Source organism: Lonchura striata, chromosome 1, assembly GCF_046129695.1.
Source record: "Lonchura striata isolate bLonStr1 chromosome 1, bLonStr1.mat, whole genome shotgun sequence".
In the NCBI taxonomy this organism is placed as follows: Eukaryota; Metazoa; Chordata; class Aves; order Passeriformes; family Estrildidae; genus Lonchura; species Lonchura striata.
This window is the reverse complement of record NC_134603.1, coordinates 129,577,515-129,597,430: the sequence shown is the minus strand read 5'-3', so window position 1 is coordinate 129,597,430 and position 19,916 is coordinate 129,577,515. Positions and strand designations below refer to the sequence as shown.

At 39.3% G+C, this 19,916-nt stretch overlaps 1 protein-coding gene across 1 annotated transcript; it reads left to right on the top strand.

The window, feature by feature from the left end:
• Positions 1-8,066: 8,066 nt before the first annotated feature.
• TMEM106B (transmembrane protein 106B) lies at positions 8,067-19,623 on the top strand. Its single transcript, XM_021538335.2, has 8 exons — positions 8,067-8,163; positions 11,205-11,426; positions 14,102-14,165; positions 15,445-15,604; positions 16,368-16,508; positions 16,609-16,658; positions 18,173-18,226; positions 18,971-19,623. The coding sequence occupies exons 2-8, from the start codon at positions 11,207-11,209 to the stop codon at positions 19,107-19,109; spliced, it is 828 nt and encodes a 275-aa protein (XP_021394010.1). The 5' UTR covers positions 8,067-8,163; positions 11,205-11,206; the 3' UTR covers positions 19,110-19,623.
• The last annotated feature ends 293 nt before the right edge of the window (positions 19,624-19,916 follow it).

The following is a 19,916-nucleotide window of genomic DNA, read 5'->3' as shown; positions in this document are numbered from 1 at the left end:
CAGAGGATCATGGGGATGCAAAAATCCACCTGCAGACTGTAGAGGAGCCCCATGCTGGAGCAGGTGATGCCTGAGAGGCAAACCCATGGGACACCCATGCTGGAGCAGGCTTCTGGCAGGGACCTGCAGACCTGTGCAGAGAGGAGCCCATGCTGGAGCAGATCTCCTGGTAGGACTTGTGACCCCATGGGGGACCCATCCTGGAGCAGCCTGTGCCTGAAGGACTGTACCCCACGGAAGAGTGACCCACATGGGATGAACTCACACTGGAGAAGTTCATGGAGGACACTGTCTCCTGGGGAAAGGGCCCCTCTCCCTGAGCAGTGGCAGGAACAACATGGGATGCACTGACTATAATTCTCATTCCCTGTCTCCTTTCACTGCTGGGGGGTAGGAGGTGAAGCATCAGAAAGGGGAAGGAAGGAGGGGTGGGGGGAAGGTGTTCTTAAAATTTATTTTATTTCTCATTATCCTGCTCTCATTTTGTTAGCAGTAAATTCAATTAACATCTCCAAGTTCAGTTTGTTTCACCTTTGACTGTAATTGGTGAGAGAACTCTCCCTTTCCTTATGTCAATTCATGAACCTTTTGCTATATTTTCAGTCGTCTGTCCAGTTGTGGAGGGGACTGATAGAATGGCTTTGGTGGGTACCTGGCATCCAGCCAGAGTCAACCCACCACACTGGCTGAACTACTTTTGCAGTAAGATATCACACAATGACAGCTTGATTAGATTATCAATAAAATATTTCAATGCAGTTCTCATGACAGTAACGAAAAACATTTTAATAGGATCCTATTTTGAAGAAATGCAAAAGTGGATAAAAAATCAGACATAACAAATTATACTTATTAAGATAATCACAATGCAATTATATTATCATCTTTTCCATAACAAATTATTTTGATGGTCATGGTATGTTAAAATATTAATTTCTAGTTCCATCTCTTCTATATGTAGTCCACTAAAATACTGCAGAGTATATTACAACAGAAACATGAACACTGTCTCTGATAGCACTTTGGCACAGTAAATATCCCAAATAAAAATTACGATCTAAGTATTTTTATAAAGAAATAAAATGGACTTTAGAGTATAAACTTTAGCTGAACAGTTGCTTAAAACAGATTTATTTTCATTTGCCTTCACAAATTATGATGCAGTTTTTTTTAAATAAAAAATGTTTTCTAATATAAAACCTTTGAGATGGACATAGGGGAAAAGAGCTTTTGTTTATTAAATGAAGTATTAAAGCTAAAGACCACCCAAGTGGGCAAGAATGAAAAATTACCATTGCCATTATGTGGAAGATCCTGGTAAGTAAGGGAATTCAGGGTGTTACATTTCTAAGACACAAATTTCTAAATCCCTTACAAAGCTTCTGACTCTGGTCTAGTCAATAATAAGTGAAAATTGTAATTGCTGGAAAGCTAAATCCCTAGAAATGTAAGTAACTTCTGTGAACTGGTTGCCTCTATCTATTTTCCAAGAAATAAAAACTCTCATCTTCTGGCACCTTCACTTGGCAAACTTGCAGTAGAGGCTGTGTGGGGCTAGACATGACCATAATGACAAAACCATTACACTGGTAGTGTTTTGAACAACATTCCCAAAATACCATAGCTGGCAGGCTAACAAAATGTGATTTTAACAGCACTTTATCATTTTGTTACAATAGGTAGGCTATCAAAGATGTCTTGATATATGCTACTGATAAACATGATATTTACTGCTGCAATGCATACAATAAAGAACACTTAAACTAAAATGCCAGGAACAGGCTTTAGGCTGTATGTGAAATATTTTCCTCAATGTTATCTGTTCACATTTTTGCTCCTGATGCTGCACCTTCTGTTATCTCTTACTTACCTGTTACAGGTACCATTTTTCATATTTTGTGGCTCAGAAAAGTACTTAATGTATCTGTAAGACCTATGCCATAATCAATATCTTTATACAAAAAATGGAATGAACTGTGCAGAAGGTTGCACACATTGGCTCTTGAGTCTTACAGCAGGTGGGAGAGTCCTAAATGAAAGATTGAGAACTCAATATCAGATTTCTCCTAAGGTGTTTTAGAAGAACAATATGGGAACTTTTAAAGTAAAGGTGGATTTTCCTGGTGCTGATCAACTTAAATAATTTTTTTTTTTTAAATAGCAAACTCATGTATTTATTGCATTGTGACATACTGATTTTGTTGTTAGTGAAGTGAGAGACAATCATCATCACTCACACAACTTTCCAACCACATGAAATTAGATTTTCTCAGAGGTTTATGTAAATCATACACATGTCATTACTTTTCATAAATATGTGTTGAAAACATATTATTTCTAAAAGCTGAAGAACTTTGAACACTTAAAGGCCAAATATTCCATTGGTAGTTGAAGTCTTCCCCTGAGGAGCTACACAATTTTAAAAGCCTCTCAGTAACAGGTTTAGTTCTGCAGAAAGCCAATTTGAATAAAGCTAGACGAGTCATGCATTAGAAATAATAAAGCTATAATATCCTTGTTTGTACTTTCCTCCATCAGAAACTGCAGCACAGATCACATGTAAATTAGATGAGCCCCAGATCAGTGGGACTCATCACAATAGTATTTTTCTATGCCCATATGCATGGCTGAAGGTGGCCACATCTGCCACCTAATGCCACTCCTCTAGGGTAAAAACAAATGGTTCTGCATATAATTTATAAAAACCTTGTTCTGAAAGAAGCTATTCAAAAGCATTAAAAGTATAATCACACGGACATTCACTCAGTCAACCCAAAGATTTATTCTTTGACTAGACCTGTGTAGTGTTGTCAGTTTTAGTTTTTCCTCACGAATATTCAGCTAATGTTTTCTCAAAAAGAAAGGTGAGACTATGTAAACAGGAGAAATAGGGGCCATTTTGCAGAGAAGGTATAGAAAGCATGTATTGCAGCACTACACAGTTTTTATACAGCATCAGAGTTGTGGAAGAATGGGCAAAACCCATGTTCTTATTGAATACAATCATCTTATTCATTTGTCAACTAATGCAGAATTTAAGGTTTGTGCACATGTGATGAACAAAGAGCAACTATAAAGTATACAGAAGCAGAACTATAAAGTATAGCAGAAGACCTGGGAGTGCTATAACAATGACACCTACTTGTAGCTTTGCAATATACAAGAAACACATCAGTTATAAAATATTGCTTATGTTTTATTCATGAAAAATAACTCGGTGCTCAGGCCCCACCATCAGAAATTACAGAGCATTGAAAGTATCTCTGACAAATTACATTCAAGTATTGTGTCTAAAATATTTACCATAGAATACCATTAAAAACAGCAATTCACAAGTACAGCTTATATTTTAGGAGGGAGAAAAAGGATGTTTCAAAACTGAACTTTTAAAAGTCCAAAATAAGACAGTGGAATATGGTTTTAATACACCTTAGTATAAGATTTAATGTACATAAATGTTAGGGTTTTTTTTTTGTTTTGTTTTGGCCTGCCTATGACTTTACCTGCCCTTCAGTGATGAAACTTAACATATTTTGCAAAACTGCAATTAAGTCATTGTTGCAAACCCTTATAAATCAGTCTAGTGCATCCTTGGACTAGGGTGACTTGCAAAAAAAAAAAGCAAAAAAATCCCAAAAAGAAAACCACAAAACAAAAAAAAAAAAACCAAACAAACAAAAAAAACCTAAACAAACAAACAAACAAACAAAAAACTAAAAAAAAGGCAAAACAAACAAAAATAAAACAAACAAAAAACCCCCAAACCAATAAAGGGTAAATTCACTAAAAATTAGGTTTCTTAGTTTTGTCTGGTTAACTTCTATCTCTTTTCCAAAATTTCTTACTAAAAAACTGTAATATAGGGAATGAATATTTTCTCTCAGGTGTCCTCATTAACTGGAGAGAAATTTAGAAAAAAATGTGATCTTTACAACATGGCAGCATAAGTATTCCCTGGACTACTTAAGGTGGAGGAGGAACCCAATCCACACAAACAACTGTAATAGTTCTGCAAAGTCTGCTTTTCCTTATATACAAAACTCCCAGTGAAGTAATGATTAACCTAAAATAATTACAGGAACTCATAAGTATCTTCTTTACCACTATCAACAGACAAATGGACACAATCCCCTTTTCTTTATACTCGAGATGGGGATTACAGTTTTCATATTTTTTGTTTGTCTGTTTTGTTGTTTGCTTATTTGTTTGTTTTTCTGGACTTGGAGATTGCTTGCAGATAAAAAAGGGTTCTGTTCCCAGCTCAGCATTCAGATAGGATGCCATCCAATTATAGCCTGGTAGGCTATATGAAAACAAGGTTTATGCAATCTCTGTTTCTGTCTGTCCCAAATTCCAATAACCTTGAAAGCATTATCCAGCTTCAGTGGAGTTTGAGAGATATCATTCACAGAAATTTCATAGAAATAGATAACCAGACAGGAGACACAAGGAACTGAACATTTATGAGCCAACATAAATAACTTCCTATCCAGTCAGCAAATTTCTACAAATTTCCACTTCTGAGCATGGCAGCCTGCTCTTTGCTGCCAAAATGCTCTTCAGTAGATGTTAGGTATATGCAGTCCTAACAGAAAATATAATTCAAGTAAATAATAGCCAACCAGGAAGAAACTCTGCAGAAAAACAGGCTTAATTACCTTCAATATTCACAGAGTTAGTAGCTTCTAAAAGGATGAAATAAATGTGGACAGCCTGAAGTTTTTTTAGATAACCAATGTTAGTATATTGCTATTCATCTTAGGAGAAAATTAGAAGTAAATATAATTCTTCACTGGTACTTCTAAGGTCTAAGTCTCTTGCTCACAGGACCTGGGAGGCTGCACGCTGGTGCAATCAGCTCCTTTATGGATTGCTAACTCCAGACCTTTCAAGGCCTTGATTCACTTATCATATCCCAGCCAAAAAAACTCAACTTGAAAGCAGATTCATTGCTTAGATTTCTTTACTGATGTACTATCAGGAGTATAAACTGCACTCCTTTAGTGATCTATGAGAACTAAGAGCTCATATTACTTGCAGCTGTCCCATAACTCAGTCTAAAGGTGATGATTTCAGCTTCTCTCCATCTGCCATCTGAGTATTGCTGTTTCATACTCCTCCTACTAGGACTAGTATTGCACACCACCCCTCTACCATGTATCTCTGAACTGATTAATTTCTGTATTTCTGTCTAAGCATGCAATCCTCATCTAAATATAATCTATTCAGTTAATGCAATATTGGATGTTGTATTGGATGTTGTGCATTCTGTATCTCCTTACTGCAAAATACTCTTTCACAATCACAGGAACCCTATCTTGATTATCCCAACCTCAGTCTCATTTTGGTAACATTTTAAGTACATATTTAAGCACTGCTTCTAAGTTTTACATCTTCTTACCATATATTTTTCTTTTTTCCTTCCCAAGACTATGCAGTTGGTGTGATACTTTACCTATTATTGTTTATTATGGTTTCCTTGAATTATTTTAGCTTATACCAAATAAATTATATTTAAGGTGACCTTGAGGATTTATGGCTGTGCTTGATCCTTACGCTGTTTCCATTTCTCTTTCCACAATGCTATCTTTAACATGTACTTTCAAAGTGAAAATAACACAAAGCAAACAGATAGCCAGAGATATGTTCCCTTTCATCATGACAGCTGTAAAGAGATAAAAACTCCAAACCATTCTGTTTGTGTCAAAGCTATGGAGGAAGGGCTTGCCAAGTAGTAAGTCTTTAACCAGAAACATGTCTATTTACTACAGTAATGGAGAACTATCTGTAAAGCCTGTACTGATTTCAACTATTGCTTCTACCAAGGCAGGGGAAAAACTCTGTCCAGCAGTCTTATTATATTCTTGCCTGCATGGGGCCTTATAAGTTAGTTTGAGGGCTGGAAGCACTGGATAAAAACTACTGCACTTTAAGATGTAACATTATGATTTGATAAAAATCGCCATGCTAATTACAATTTACTAGTAATATTTTTCTTGAAAAAAATTGCATTGAGAGAATTTAGCTGCCAGAACTCAATGGGATCTCCCAAAGGTACTCCAAAAACCTTTTTTCTCAACCTTTTCTGGCACATCCCGTGTTGTGTGATGATTCAGGTCAATGTGCTTGGCTGCCACTATTATTTAAAACAACGTGAAAGGCAAAGACTTGGTGCTCTTTCTGTTTGTACAGCTGAAAGCTATGAGTATTTTTCGCAGTGCATTTTGTGTTCCCTGGATCAATGTACAGTTGGGCCAGATCCAAAAGCTAATAGCCAGTGAAATTACTAGTTAGACCTGAGCCTTCCAAATTTGGGATTTGCTGATGTTTTAAAGCAAGGTACAAACTCCATATTGATCCTGAGCATGCCAAGCACCTGTTCAATGTATCTGACATGGTTTTGTACTTAAGAACTCACAAAATACCATGGTCAGTCTTGCTGTACAGTGGGTATCTCAGGGGCCTTGAACAGTAATTGGACAAAGAATCAGGTGGAGATCTACCAGAAAGACACGGAATATGCCAGCTTTTGCCAATATTGCCAGGAGTTTGACACTGATAAGCTAGAAAAGTAGAGCCCAGCCTGCTGCGATGCATTACTTGAACTGGATAACGAAAGCTAGAGACTGTTGCAACCCAAAACTTCTAAAACTCACAGAAAACACCAATAAATTCCAAGGATAAAGAGAATAATTGGGCTGGTATTAGCTTGGTTAAAAATAAATTAATTTTTTTTTCTCTAAGCACATGCCTGGTTGGGAAAAAGTTATTTTCTGTGCTGATCATATGCTGGTCCTACTATCAGGTGCTGTGCACACTACAGGCATGGCTGTACTGCAGATGGCCTCAGAGCTGCACCTGCTTTAGGTGACTGCTGGAGGCAGCCTGCCTTGTCCCAGCCTCTGGAGCAGCCTGGCACCCTGCCCCAGCCTCGTGATCACCCCAAGTAGTCACAAGAGCCTCTCTTCCTCATTCTCTCCCTCGAACCCTGACCCTGTGCTTGTCCTTGCACTGCAATATGTGGTGTGAATCACAGAACTACCCGCAGCCTGATTCATCCCTGCAGCTGGGTCCAGGTTTCCAAACCAGAGAGAGCTTCTTCCTGTTCTCCTGAGCTGTGTCCCCCCTGCACAGATCTCATCCCTTTGGTGCTCACGCATCCCCACCGAGTCACCTTGAGCATTTCCAAAGACAGCAAGTACTGGTTTTTGTGAACAAGAGGCAGACCCATGAAGAGAAGCCATCACAACTTACTTCCAAAGCACTTCATCTTGCTCTGGCAAATGGTTGGGAGAATATCGCATGCCCATGCCCTGGATAAACATTCTCTGTACAAACGCACTGCACTCCTGGTATCTCTTTTTCTGACCTGCCACTGCTTTGCTCTCATGAGGATCTCCTTTCTTCCAGCGCACAAGGGGGCGAGGAACTTCCACCAGAGCTACCAAAGAGGACACAGAAAATACGGCGGTGCCACAAGGTGCCACGAAGTTGAGGACAGAAGGAGGGGGTGCTCATAGCTGTGGGCAGCGTGGCAAACCAGCAACAGGACGAGAGGACATGGGTTTAACCTGACTGCGGGGTTTGGTTGGACATCAGGAAGAATTTCTACACAGAACGGGTGATTAGGCTTTGGAATAGACTGCCTGGAAGGTGGTGGAGTTGCTGTCCCTGGAAGCGTTTACAAAAAGACTGGACGTGACCCCTGGTGCCGTGGTCTAGTTGACATGGTGGTTCGATCATAGATTAGACTCGACAATCTTAGAGGTCTTTTCCCATCTAGATGATTCTGTTAGTAGGATTCTGAACCATGGCTGACAGAAAACCCCGGATGGAATCCTGCTCTGTCCCCTTTAGACCCTCTGCCGCGAAGCGGGGATGCGCGACTTCCCTACTCCCCTTGGCCGCACTCCTGGACACGGCATGGCCCCGCAGCCCTCGGGCCAGCCCTCAGGCGCCACTCCCGAGCCTCGGGCCAGCAGAGCCCGGCCCGGCCGAGCCGCCAGGTGCGCAGGGCGCTCCGCCCGCGGCCGGGCGGGCCGGGCCGGCTCCGCCCCGCGGCTGCGCACACGCCCGATCCGGGGCTCCGCGCCGGCCGCCGCGTCGCTCCCGGAGCCTCCGGCCCTGCCTGCGCCGTGCCCGGCCCGCGGAGCCCGCCCGCAGGTGGGGACGGGAGGGCGCTGCTCCGGGCGGGGGCCGCGCTCCGGGCGGGGGGCGCCGCGGCCACCCCCGGGGCTCGGCGGGGCCTGGGCAGGCCCAAGCGGGGCGGGGGGGCCGGGGGCCTGGGCTGGCCTTGCCCTGCCCTGCCGTGCCCCGGGACGGCTCCTGCCCCGGGACCACCCCAGGCCGAGCGGGGAGCGGGGCCGGCCGGGCAGCCCAGCAGCAGCCGAGCTCGCCGGGCCTTGGTCCAAGCCTGCCGGCTGTAAACTTCGCCATGTTTGTGAGAGCAGCTAGCGCTGATGGACGAGAAAATCCCTAAACCCCAGGGGTTTTGAGTCCTTGATGTTGGCAGCGCCCGCCTGAGCGCTCCGGCAGTTCCAGACGTTGGTCTGTCTGTAAAGGGGTCGGGAAGGGCAGCGCTGGTCGTGCCCACCCGAGCCGGGCAAGCCTGTGGCTGCTAAGTCACCGCCTTGCCCTGCCCCGTCCTTTGCTTTGCAGGAGCTTGTGATGTTCGCGGTTAAGGCGAAGCCGATGGGGTATGCGGTGGTTGCGATCTGAAATCTTTTGCTCTATTGAAAAAGAAGTAGGTTTGTAATCTCAAGTTTATATGTTTGCATCAGCCTCACTTGCTGGAGAAGTATAACAATTTCGTGTGACTCTGTGAAGTTTCACTGAGTTCATAAACAAAGTAGTTTATTTTAGTCTTGCATGTAGCTCAGGATGTGGTGGTTCCGTCTGTCTTGTGACACTGTTTGGGTTTTGTCGATGTACTATTGTGCTGCAGTGAACAGAAAGTTGAAGGGTGCGGTCGTAAACAAAAGCCACTTGTCACGTTTTTAATTTACCGAACCCATTTTAACGAACTGTGAATTCACGGAAACCCCAGCTAAGTCCAAGGGGAATGTAACATCAGTTGCAAGAGACTGGATCAAAGCAGAGCTGTTCATAAAGTAAGACTTTGGTGACAGTATGGAAGCTGTGACATACAGACATGTTATATTGTCAGAGTTACTACTGTTTAGCCTCTATGTGCTGGATAAAAAATCAACATGTTTTTGATTTGTGGTCAACTGTAATAAGGTTCAGGCTTGGCTAGGGGAAAAAGTGTGTTGGTGAATCCAATTTTGCTTGAAGATGGTTCTGTGTTTTCCTGTTTGCAAACTGAGACGTTTTTCCCTAGTTTCTCGCACCATTACATTCAGTTATTGAAGCTCAGGTACAGTTGGCATTGAAGGATGCACCTGCATTAGTATTTTAATTGAAATAAAGGATGTGCTCTTGGAGGAAGTTCCCAGTCATCCTTGCCTGCTGCACTTGGGTTCATGTCAGTGAACAGTGTGATCATGGAGTGTGTGAACTTTTCCTTCTGGAAGATGCTAAAACTAGAAGGTGCACTTCAGTTGTCAGTGGGTGTTGGATGAACTGGTGTCAGAACAGCATGATCTCTAAGCTTTCAGATTTGTAATTGTGACAGCTATTGCCTAAGCGGCAAGACTCAAGTTTAATAGCTTGAAGGCTGTAGGTCAGCTGCAAGAAGTAAACAAAAACCCCATGTGAAATAATTGTCAACAATGTCAGCAGCTTTTTCAGGAATTTTTTTTCAATAGCTCAATAGTTTTAATTTTCAATTTAACAATTTCCTTTATTGAATGGCTTCCAAGCTTAGAATGTTTAAAAAGTGCTGTAGCTGCAGAAGGGTAAATAGCTTTCCTGTTTGTAAGGGTTTAATGACATAAGTGGAAAAAATAATCCCGCATATCTGCTGGGACAGTAACTGGGACTAGTTACTTTATTGACTTACTTTCCTTCTCCCACATTCACCTAGCCTTTGTGGCAATGTAATGAATTAATGTGTTTGCATTGCCATCAGTATTGAGATGTTTCTGTTCTGTCTTGAGTAGTTGGTTCAAAATATTCTGGCTTAATTTTCTCTTTTAATCTTCCTCTTAGGGCTTCATTTTAGTGAACCAGCATAACTCCTAGATACCACTCTAAAAATACCTCTTAATGGACAAAAAAAAAAAACAAAAAAAAAAAAACCCATGGAGTTTTGCATATCCTTTTTTATCAATTAATTAATTGATTACTCAATCAATTTTATTCCTCAAAACACTGATGAATTGAGTGACTGCTGTCTCTGTGTGTTAAATAACTAAAATGGGTTATGTGGATAAGCTGAACAACTCGGTGCCATTGCTGTAGAGATTTGTTTTTTCTCTTGGAGATTTTTTTCCTACATGTTGCAAACTGGGGAGGTTTCTGCTTACTGCGCTTTTTTACAGACTTTAGTTTCAAATGTTCCGTGCTTCAAGGTATTTTCAGTGTCATGGTTGAAAAGCTACAGTAAGGAGGAAAAAATTAAAATACACCTAGGTAACAAAAATGTTTTTGTGAGTGATACTCTTTTTTAAACAAGTCTTTATAAATGCTATATATTGGCAGCTGCTATGTTTAAGTAACTCCCATTTTTCACTTGACTCCCCTGTGAACTAGTCCTCTTTCAAATTAAAGGGAATCATCAGTTTAAATACCAGGTGATCCATATTTCTAGTTTGGAAACTAACAGCAAATCCTATTTTCTCAAAACAAGTCCAGGCTAAAAAATTTACTAAAATTGGATTGCTGTGTGTGTAGAATTTACGCAAAATTGCTTTCTAAGGCCCAGTGTTGATTTTCTTTTTTTATAGTACAAAGATTAGTGGGTTGTGTTAAAGCCTGTACAGTAACAATCCTTTGAAAAGCTGTTGCAGCTTTTGCCTGCAGTTGTACTGTTCTAACTTTAAAGCCTCTCATTGATCCCCTTTCAACCTGTGCATATTGGAGAATCTGAACAAAGCTCCCAGTTAATTCAGGTTCTTTACATTTGGGATTGACTCCAGACTGACAAGGCCTTGGTGCTTTGAATGTCTTAAGGGATCTGAACAAAGGAGACCCGAGTCTTGTCAGACTATGGCTACACACTAACAGTTACTTGGCTCAGAGGAATAAATGCAAGCCATGTGTGAATCATTCTCCCTGAAAACATCCTTCTGACTTTTTTTTAGACATGGGAAAATCACTTTCTCACCTGCCTATGCATACATGCAAGGAAGATGGCTATGATGGAAGCTCAGTGTCTGATAACGTGAGGAATGGTTTGGTTCACTCGGAAGTGCACAATGAAGACAGCAGATGTGGAGATGTGTCGCAGTTTCCCTATGTGGAATTTACAGGAAGAGACAGTGTCACCTGCCCAACCTGCCAGGGAACAGGAAGAATTCCACGAGGTAAGTTTTTTGTTTATTATTTTTATTTATTTTCTTACCTGTAAATCTACATCATAACCATGTGCAGTTGTAATAATTTGTAACAAATAACTTTTCAAGTCAAGATGAAATTTTCTCATCTTTTTGGCTCTTTTTTTAGCACTAAGCATTTTGTTACACTAGATGAGTGTAACAAATTGGCTCAGCAGTTACACCTGGCCTGTTACAATTTGGATCTCCTCTTATCTGTACAATGTAACTGTTTCTTCCTCCTCAGTTTTGAATCCACATATAACCAGATCTTGCAATTTTAATTAGCAAACCTTTTGTTTCATGACATTTTATTGTATCTTTTTTAACTACCAAGTTTAAACTATTTGAATCAATACATAACTGAAAGAATGGCTACAAATACAAAGATGGAAAAGTAGACCTGGGCTGCAACACTTCTTCCCTGATTTATAGGGAATTTTTTTGCCCTCACTGCTGCTAGTGTCCTTTGTTTTCCTTTTTCCTGCTTTTGTCCCACTGGTGCTTGCTAGGTGGATAACTCCAGCTTAGAGTTGAAAACATATAGGTTCTTTGGCTGCCTTGGGAAGGAGTAGTCTAGACAGCATTATTCTTACGTCTAGCTGTTTTCGTTGCTTTGCCCTTGTCCTTTGCTTTTCCTTTTGGTAAAACATGCTCCTTTGTTATCCTTCTGTCCTAAATGATAAGCTACCTAAATATTTATGAAGAGACCTGTGAAAGGAGAACATGGGATATCTAAAACTGGGTTGAAGGAGAGCCAAGTGGGTCAAGGCTCAGCCTTCAGCTTCAGCTGTGAGATTTTCCCTTTGCCTGGGAAGAGCTGATGACATGATTTCATGTTTGAGTTTGCCTTTGCCAGACCTCTTATCCAAAACAGATTATTGGGTGTAAAACCTCTTGGAACTGATTTTCACCAACAGCTCAGGCGACTTGAGTGATGTCTGTGCCATGTTGTGCTTTGGTGAGATTAGGTTATGACACAGTTCACAAACCCTTGCATCTCACCTTTGTAGAAGGACCAGAGGGCATAGAATATCTCAGTGGTTGCAAATACCATTGGAGATGAGTGTTTTAGCTGTTAAACTTTCTACTACAATGTATTCTTGGAATAACCCTGAATTCAGCAAATTTCACACCTGGGAAAGTTATTAAACTAAAAATTACCTTAGCCAGAAAGGGTAAAAAAGTTTGTTCTGTTAACCTGAAATACTTCTTAATATCAATAGCACATTTTATTCAAAGTGCAGAAATAGCATGATTTCTATATTCAAAAACTTCTTATTTGCACTGTAGAGTCAGTCCTTGGATGTAATACTTAAATAACTATTATTTAATTATTTAAGATTGTGTAGTAACTATAAAAACATGCACATTGTCTATACATTCTAATGAAATAATGTGGTTAAACTTAGAACTTAAAATGAGTTATTAGAGCTAAGAGGGTTGTGTTTGTAATCATTCCTTAGTATTTTAGAGAAGAAAAAATGTCACGTTTGGAGGTCATGTGAAGGGAGAGGGGAAAACTTAAGAATGACAGCATGACTAGTAAGACTATAATTAATACGTGATATGATGGCTAAACTATAATAAATCCATGAAATTATGTTTTGTTACTTGGACAGCTTTAGCTTTTAGTATGATGTATGAAAGGAGGATGTGATGCTTCATTGAAGTAGAGATGAAAATGTGTTTTAAATTGGTAGAGGCTTTTTAGAAGGTTGATGTTTTGCATGCTACTGTATGCTTGGTTAGCATGTTTTGCTTAGCTTAGTGATTCAGCATGGAATCATTGCCAAGTGGTTGATTAGCTAAGTAATAATTTGATCAAATTCTGCATTTGGCTTAAAAATTTGGCAGATTTGACTCGGCCTTGAGGCCTCTGTTCTCATACAGTTCCACAACAAATAGGAAAAGCTCTACTGGCAGATACAGTACACGCATTTTCAACTACTCCTGTGCATGTACTTTTTTATGTCTGCTGTTAAGATACCCCCTATAAAAATGCTGTCCAGTGACATAACTTTCATGGAGAAATTCTAGTAGATACTTATTTTGACTTCCAGGGTACTGCAGCTCAGCAGCACCATGATAAATATGGTTTTATATACTCCTGATTTCCATAATGCAGTGTTTACATACCTTGTGTTGCCCAGATCACCTGTATTGTTACATTTGGTTGTTTCAGTTTGGGCTTGTTGTTTGTTGGGGCTTTTTAACCAAACCTGACCTCTGCTTTTTCAGAAGAGTACAGGCAGAATGCCTGCTGGATCAGTTGTTACTGCCAAGCTTCTGAATGTTTTGTCCCATGAGTTCATATGGTCTGGCATAAATAGCTCGGAGCTGTTCTACATCTCTTTTCCTCCAGGAAGTGGTGCCAGAGGCATTACTGCCTCTGGTCATGTGTGCAGCACAGAGGCAGAATTTATTGCTGTTTTGGTCCTTGTGGACTTGGTTTGTTTTCATCTTGATGTTGCGTAAGACATGCTCTATTTCAGAAAGTGACACAGCTACAGTAGCATTCGACCTGGGTCCTTATCTGGAATTTAAATGTTTATCTTTAGTGTTTATTCTTTGATGCCACTAAGTTGTAACGGTTACTCTGTTTAAAAGTGCTGCAACGACACTTACTCTTTGTTTAAATTCTGAAGGGGTATTTTTGTTTCTAGGGCAGGAAAATCAGCTGGTAGCCTTAATTCCATACAGTGATCAGAGACTGAGGCCAAGAAGAACGTAAGTAAATAGCTGTTTGTGATACCTGAATCTACAGTTAATTATTCTCTTCTAGTTAAAATTCAGCAATTCAAAGGAGATAGCAATAAGAAGAATCAAGCAAAAAATCACTGGAATGTGTTCTTGCATTCATTATTGGAAGAACAGGGTTTGTGTGCAATATCAGCCTTAACCTCTAACTCTTGGTGAGTTATTTATTAACAGGTGTGCATACTTCTGTCACAATACATCTTAGCTCAGTACAAAACTGAGGAACACTGTATGACCTATTCATGTTTACAGTAATAATGTGAGTATGTCTTAATCTCTGTAACATCCTAATTGATCTAAGCAGACACATCTTCACTGTTAGAGTTTGAGTTAATCAGTAGCATCTTTGAGCCAATACTACAAAATAAGTCACCTTAAATTAATTTGTAACATTCTGATTTTTGCAGCTAGAAAAATCAACAACTTATGATACAGCATATTTAATTTTTTTTTTTTTAGAATCTACCTGGAGGGTTCACTGCAATGCTCAGGGCTTCTTGCTCTGACATGTTTTCATTTTTACTTCATTTTTTAATGTTTTGATACTTTTGTAGTAAACAGAAATGAGTTCCAGGTAAAATAAATATATTAGTTTCGCATATCTGATGTAATGGTAGTGCAAATATGAAACATATTACTCTGGTGTTCAAATCTTGACAAAATTGGAACTGAAGTAGATCCATTTATTTGGAGGGGTTTTTTACTATCTCTCACACCACTACCACTGCCCCACCCTTCTATGTGCGCTCAAACACACAAACAGAGCCACACCCACACAAACACACCCTTTTCTATTAGCTGGATTGTAAATTTCCTGCTCCTTAGATGAAGTCCTAACACTTTCCCTGGAAGTTGGGATTCTCTGTCATAAGAGCTTTATTTTGTGTTCTGGGTATTTTTTGTGAGACTTTCACAAAATGATGGAAGTTGTGCTATAAATAAATGTTAAGAAGAAGTGGATTTGTTTCAAAGCACATAAATATTTACCTCTTCCATTTTCCTTTGCCAGTTACAAATGTTGGGATAACCACATGATTTGAAATGTGATTTCTGATATTTATGCAAGAGTAACAGGTGTTTAAGACATAGCTGTGAAGTGCAGCATAGGTTTTTTTCCATTTTTAGAAATGAATGGAAGCTAGAAATAGACTGAATTAATTGTATTGACTAGTCCTGCTCCTTATCACTTAGCATGTCACTGTTTTTTAATGTGCTTTTGACTCTGAATTGTGCTTTTTTTTCCCTCCAGAAAGCTCTATGTGACTGCTTCTGTAACTGTGTGTTTACTGCTCTCTGGGCTGGCTGTATTTTTCTTGTTTCCTCGCTCGATTGATGTTCAGTACATTGGTGTGAAGTCAGTATATGTCACTTATGAACAGGAAAGGCGGATAATCTATCTAAATATTACGGTAAGTCTGACTTTTTGGGTGTTTGTAATGCATGAATGCAACAGGAGATACTGCTTTGAGAGTTTAATGTACGTAGAAACTGTGGTCTGGCTGAAAAGCTTAGTTGGTGCCTTAAGAAAGTGAGTCAGTGACCAGTTTGAAAAATGTAACAGAGCCTGCTGTGGCTGGTTCCTGTAGCTATAGCTAATAGAGATGTAGTTGCAATTGGACACTGGTTATTCTGTTTTCAAGGCAGTGGTAACTTTGGAGTTCTCAGTGTTATTTTTGGAATATGTCTGAAGTGTATGTAGGAATGGTATTTGCTACTGCTTTGGTATTATTCCTGGTATTCAGAAAAAGACTTTCTTATCCACCTTAAAAGTTAAAGGAGTTCTTCCCAGATAGTTCTTGATTTCTTCATAATGACCTTCATGCAGGTTTGCCTAAAGACTTTTGGTAGAGTTATTAATTTTAAATAAAGTAAAGTTGCCATGGGAGAAAGAGGTCCTTTGATAGCTAAATTTCCTGGAAGGAATAATCGAGGATAAGAAGAAATGCAGTATTTGAAGTGTAGGGCTGTTACTGGGAAAGTTTGTGTTACTCAATATATTCACTAAACAAACTGAGGAGTGATGGTGACCCGACTCCTCTCTACAATCCTCACAGGCAGGAAAATCTACTTGCAGAATTTCTGATATTGCTGTCTCATGTACAAGATTCAAAATACTTGCTCATTGAGAGACACAGAATGGATAGCTGTTACTGTTTTGTGTTTTTTTTTCAGAACACACTTAATATAACGAATAACAACTACTACTCTGTTGAAGTGGCAAATATCACAGCCCAAGTTCAGTTTTCAAAAACAGTTATTGGCAAAGCACGGTTAAACAACATCACCAACATTGGTCCACTGGATATGAAACAGGTAAGTAGCTTAGGATTTCAAAGTTAAACGTGTTATATCTTCATATATAAATCTACTTACTGGTGTTTTCATTGCTTTTTTTATTGGTTTTTTTTTTTAGATTGATTATATGGTACCCACAGTCATACAAGATGAAATGAGCTACATGTAGTAAGTGTACTCACTTGTAAATATCAGATGGATCTTTTTAAAAGTTGCAGTGCTGTTAAAAGACAACTTTTTCCAAAGTTAGCAGGAATCTGTTTGGAAAGATGCTGGAGCATTTTCTTTAAGCTTAATAGTACTGAAAGATAGATAAGCCACAATTGCTTGATTAGTTGCATGTAGTGGCTTGCTGTACCTGCCTATAAACTTTTTAAATGGTATCTCTGTTTCAGTATTCTAGGCCTTGGCACTAGTTAGAAGAACTGCTGCTTTAGGGATGAGACTGCAGTTGTGTCCCCCTAACAAGTTCACTAGCAACTTTCCCACAACTTTCTTTGCAGTAGAAGGAAATTTGTATTTCGTGGTATGCAAATTAGAGGCTTGTCTTCACATGTTGTGTATACAATAGTAAGCAGTGTTTATAGCCTGTACTTTGAGTGGTTTTATTCATAGCTTCTGAAAGTTCATTTGTCCAACAGACTATTACCTCATTATATCTTGGTCACAAACCCCAATTTTGGTTCTCTTACACTGAAATCCACATTGAACAGAAAGAGTTAACTATTGGGACTTGAGGTCTTTGTGCTGTTCTAGTGATGCCAGCTTCTTTGGGGTGGGAGAAAACCTTGTTGCTTTGAATTGTTGAAATAAAATGAAATAGGTGTGAAATGCTGAGAGGCACAAACTTCAACAGAAAATGTTGAACCTCTGTCACCTTTTAAAAAATATGTAAGGTAGCTTTGTGTAAACACTGAATCTTGTGAATCTGCTCATACTTTGGATGCATGAGGAATCAACAAACTTCATAAATAGCCTTCATAGAACTCCTGATAATGCTGTATTTTCTTAAAATTTGGATAAGCTAAGTTCACTGATTACTTTTATTTTTGTTGGTTCAGGGGGAAAGAATGACAAAGGCATGCAAATATTGTAGGTGGCTGCCAAGAAATCTTACTGCACTCATCACATGCTTTTCATTCTAGAGCTGATAAATTTGTGACCAAAAGCAATGATTTAAGAATTAGGGGTTAAAAGTATGCACTTAAATGGTGCTCTTTATGACTGGCATGTAGATGTGTCAGAAAATGTACGTCTGAAAAGGTTATCTTGCAAGAGAACAATTACCTTGACTTTGGAATCTCTATGTTGGGTAAAGGTTACTTGGCATAATATAGAAGTGGATGACTGGGAAAAAAAGAAAGGTGACAAAGTGATACTGACAGGCTTTAAATGTAGTGTGTAGTGGCTCGTGTTTACCTTGGTTAGCTTCTGGAAAATGGAATGAACGCTTTCTGGGGACACTTCTGTTGGCAAGCATTACATGAGAACAAACACATGTGAAGACAGTACTTGTGAAAGCAAGACTGTGTATGTAGAAGTGGGTCCAGGTGAGCATACAGGGACTGGCAAGTGATTCTGTTGCCATTGACAGCAACTCTGTAGTCTAGAAGTCTTGCTTTTCAGATAATTACCCTGGAAAAGTTTGATGTAAATCTAACAATTGTTCTTCTCTTTTGCAGTGACTTCTGTACTTTACCATCCATCAAAGTACATAACATAGTAGTGATGATGCAGTAAGTATGGTAGTCTTCCTATGTGTGAGAAACAATTTCAGAAGCCATGTAATTCTCATTAAAATAATACTCAAATACTTAATCCTGGAGTCTTTGCATCATAGATAAAATGGAGTCAACTTGCTTTTTAGTGTAGTAGCTTCATAGTTACAGAATGTAAACTGTGTCTTTTGACAGGTTCTGGTGTTGTAAAGACTGGATTGAGAATCATTGTTACTGTACATGCTGTGCAGCTGGGCTGTAGTCATGGAGCTACTGATGTCTCAAAAACTTTAAAATTACTTTGTGTACAGCCACCGTTCAAAACTGACTGAGAGCTTTGATCTTGAAGAAATTAATGATTTTAGTACTCTTGTCAGAGACTGATTTGTGACTTTTTTTTTGTGACTTTGCATAAATTTCAGAATGGTGGGGTCTTTCATTGGTGAGGGACTGGGGCATATCTTTAGAGTATATATAGCATGGCTTGTAGTTTGTTTAGTCGTTTGCTTTCTTATCACAAACAAGAAATATTATTTGTAGTGGTAGACATTACAAGTAAATCTCAACTTTAGCATCTTTAGGAAAAAGAACCAGATGTCTCTCATGTGGTAAAAATCTGTAGTGGTAAACAACCGGTAATGTTCTTAAATTTATTTAAAACCTATTTTGTTCCAAAACCTTTTCCTTCATAACCCTAGTAATATAAACACAGTGATTTTTATAATAGGAAACTCAAAATCTCTTCTCTTCTGTCTTTTTAAGAGTGACAGTGACAACCTCGTACTTAGGCCACCCTGAGCAAATATCCCAGGAGAGATACCAATATGTGGACTGTGGAGGAAACACGACCTACCAGCTGGGCCAGTCAGAATATTTAAATGTCCTTCAGCCTCCACAGTAAAAGCAGCTGTTGGTTGGTGTGGAATGACTGCAGTTGGTGCTTGCAGAGATCCTTTGGATAGAACTGGTGTTCCATGGAGGGGGAGTACATGTGATGTACAGCATAGCAAACATGGAGCTCTGTACACTTTAGATGTAAGGAGGGAAAGGTGCAAATTGTAAATAGGTGCACTTGTTAAATGTTGTGTTTTCCCCTTCTGTTTGCTTTCTGTTACTGTAAGCACTTCTGTCAAGTTGTGTGGTGGGGGGAGAGGGAGAATATCAGATTCTTGAACAGAAATGGGACTTTTCCTTACAGTGTGGTACATCAACTTAGAGTAACTGTATGTATGTCTGTGTTTAGGTGAAATGTGTCACTAATGAGCATTTTTAAAAATACTCATAAATTTTCAGTTTATACTTCAGTTCTTGATATTTGACTATTGAAAATGCAATGTTACTACTTAAATAACAAGATTACTTTGAGGTGTCTGGGTATGAAATTTCTGTTAGCAACCCAGTGACAGTAGCTCTTTATTTTGGGATTCTACACTTTATTTGCTATCCATGATTAGAGGTGATATGCAGTCTAAGAAAGCCAGGAAAGCTCTTTGGATGACACTATAGTTGAATGTGCAGTTTCTAGAATCTGGCATCTTTTCATTCATATTCCCTCTTGCTACCTCTGGGATGTTATAAGGAGAATATATATTGTTAGATTTAAAGCTGGGTTTAAAAACTAAACAAGAAACAACCCCACAACAATTACTGACAAAGGAAAAATGCAAGACTCTAGAAAATAAACAAGACTTTACCAGTCTGGTTTTTA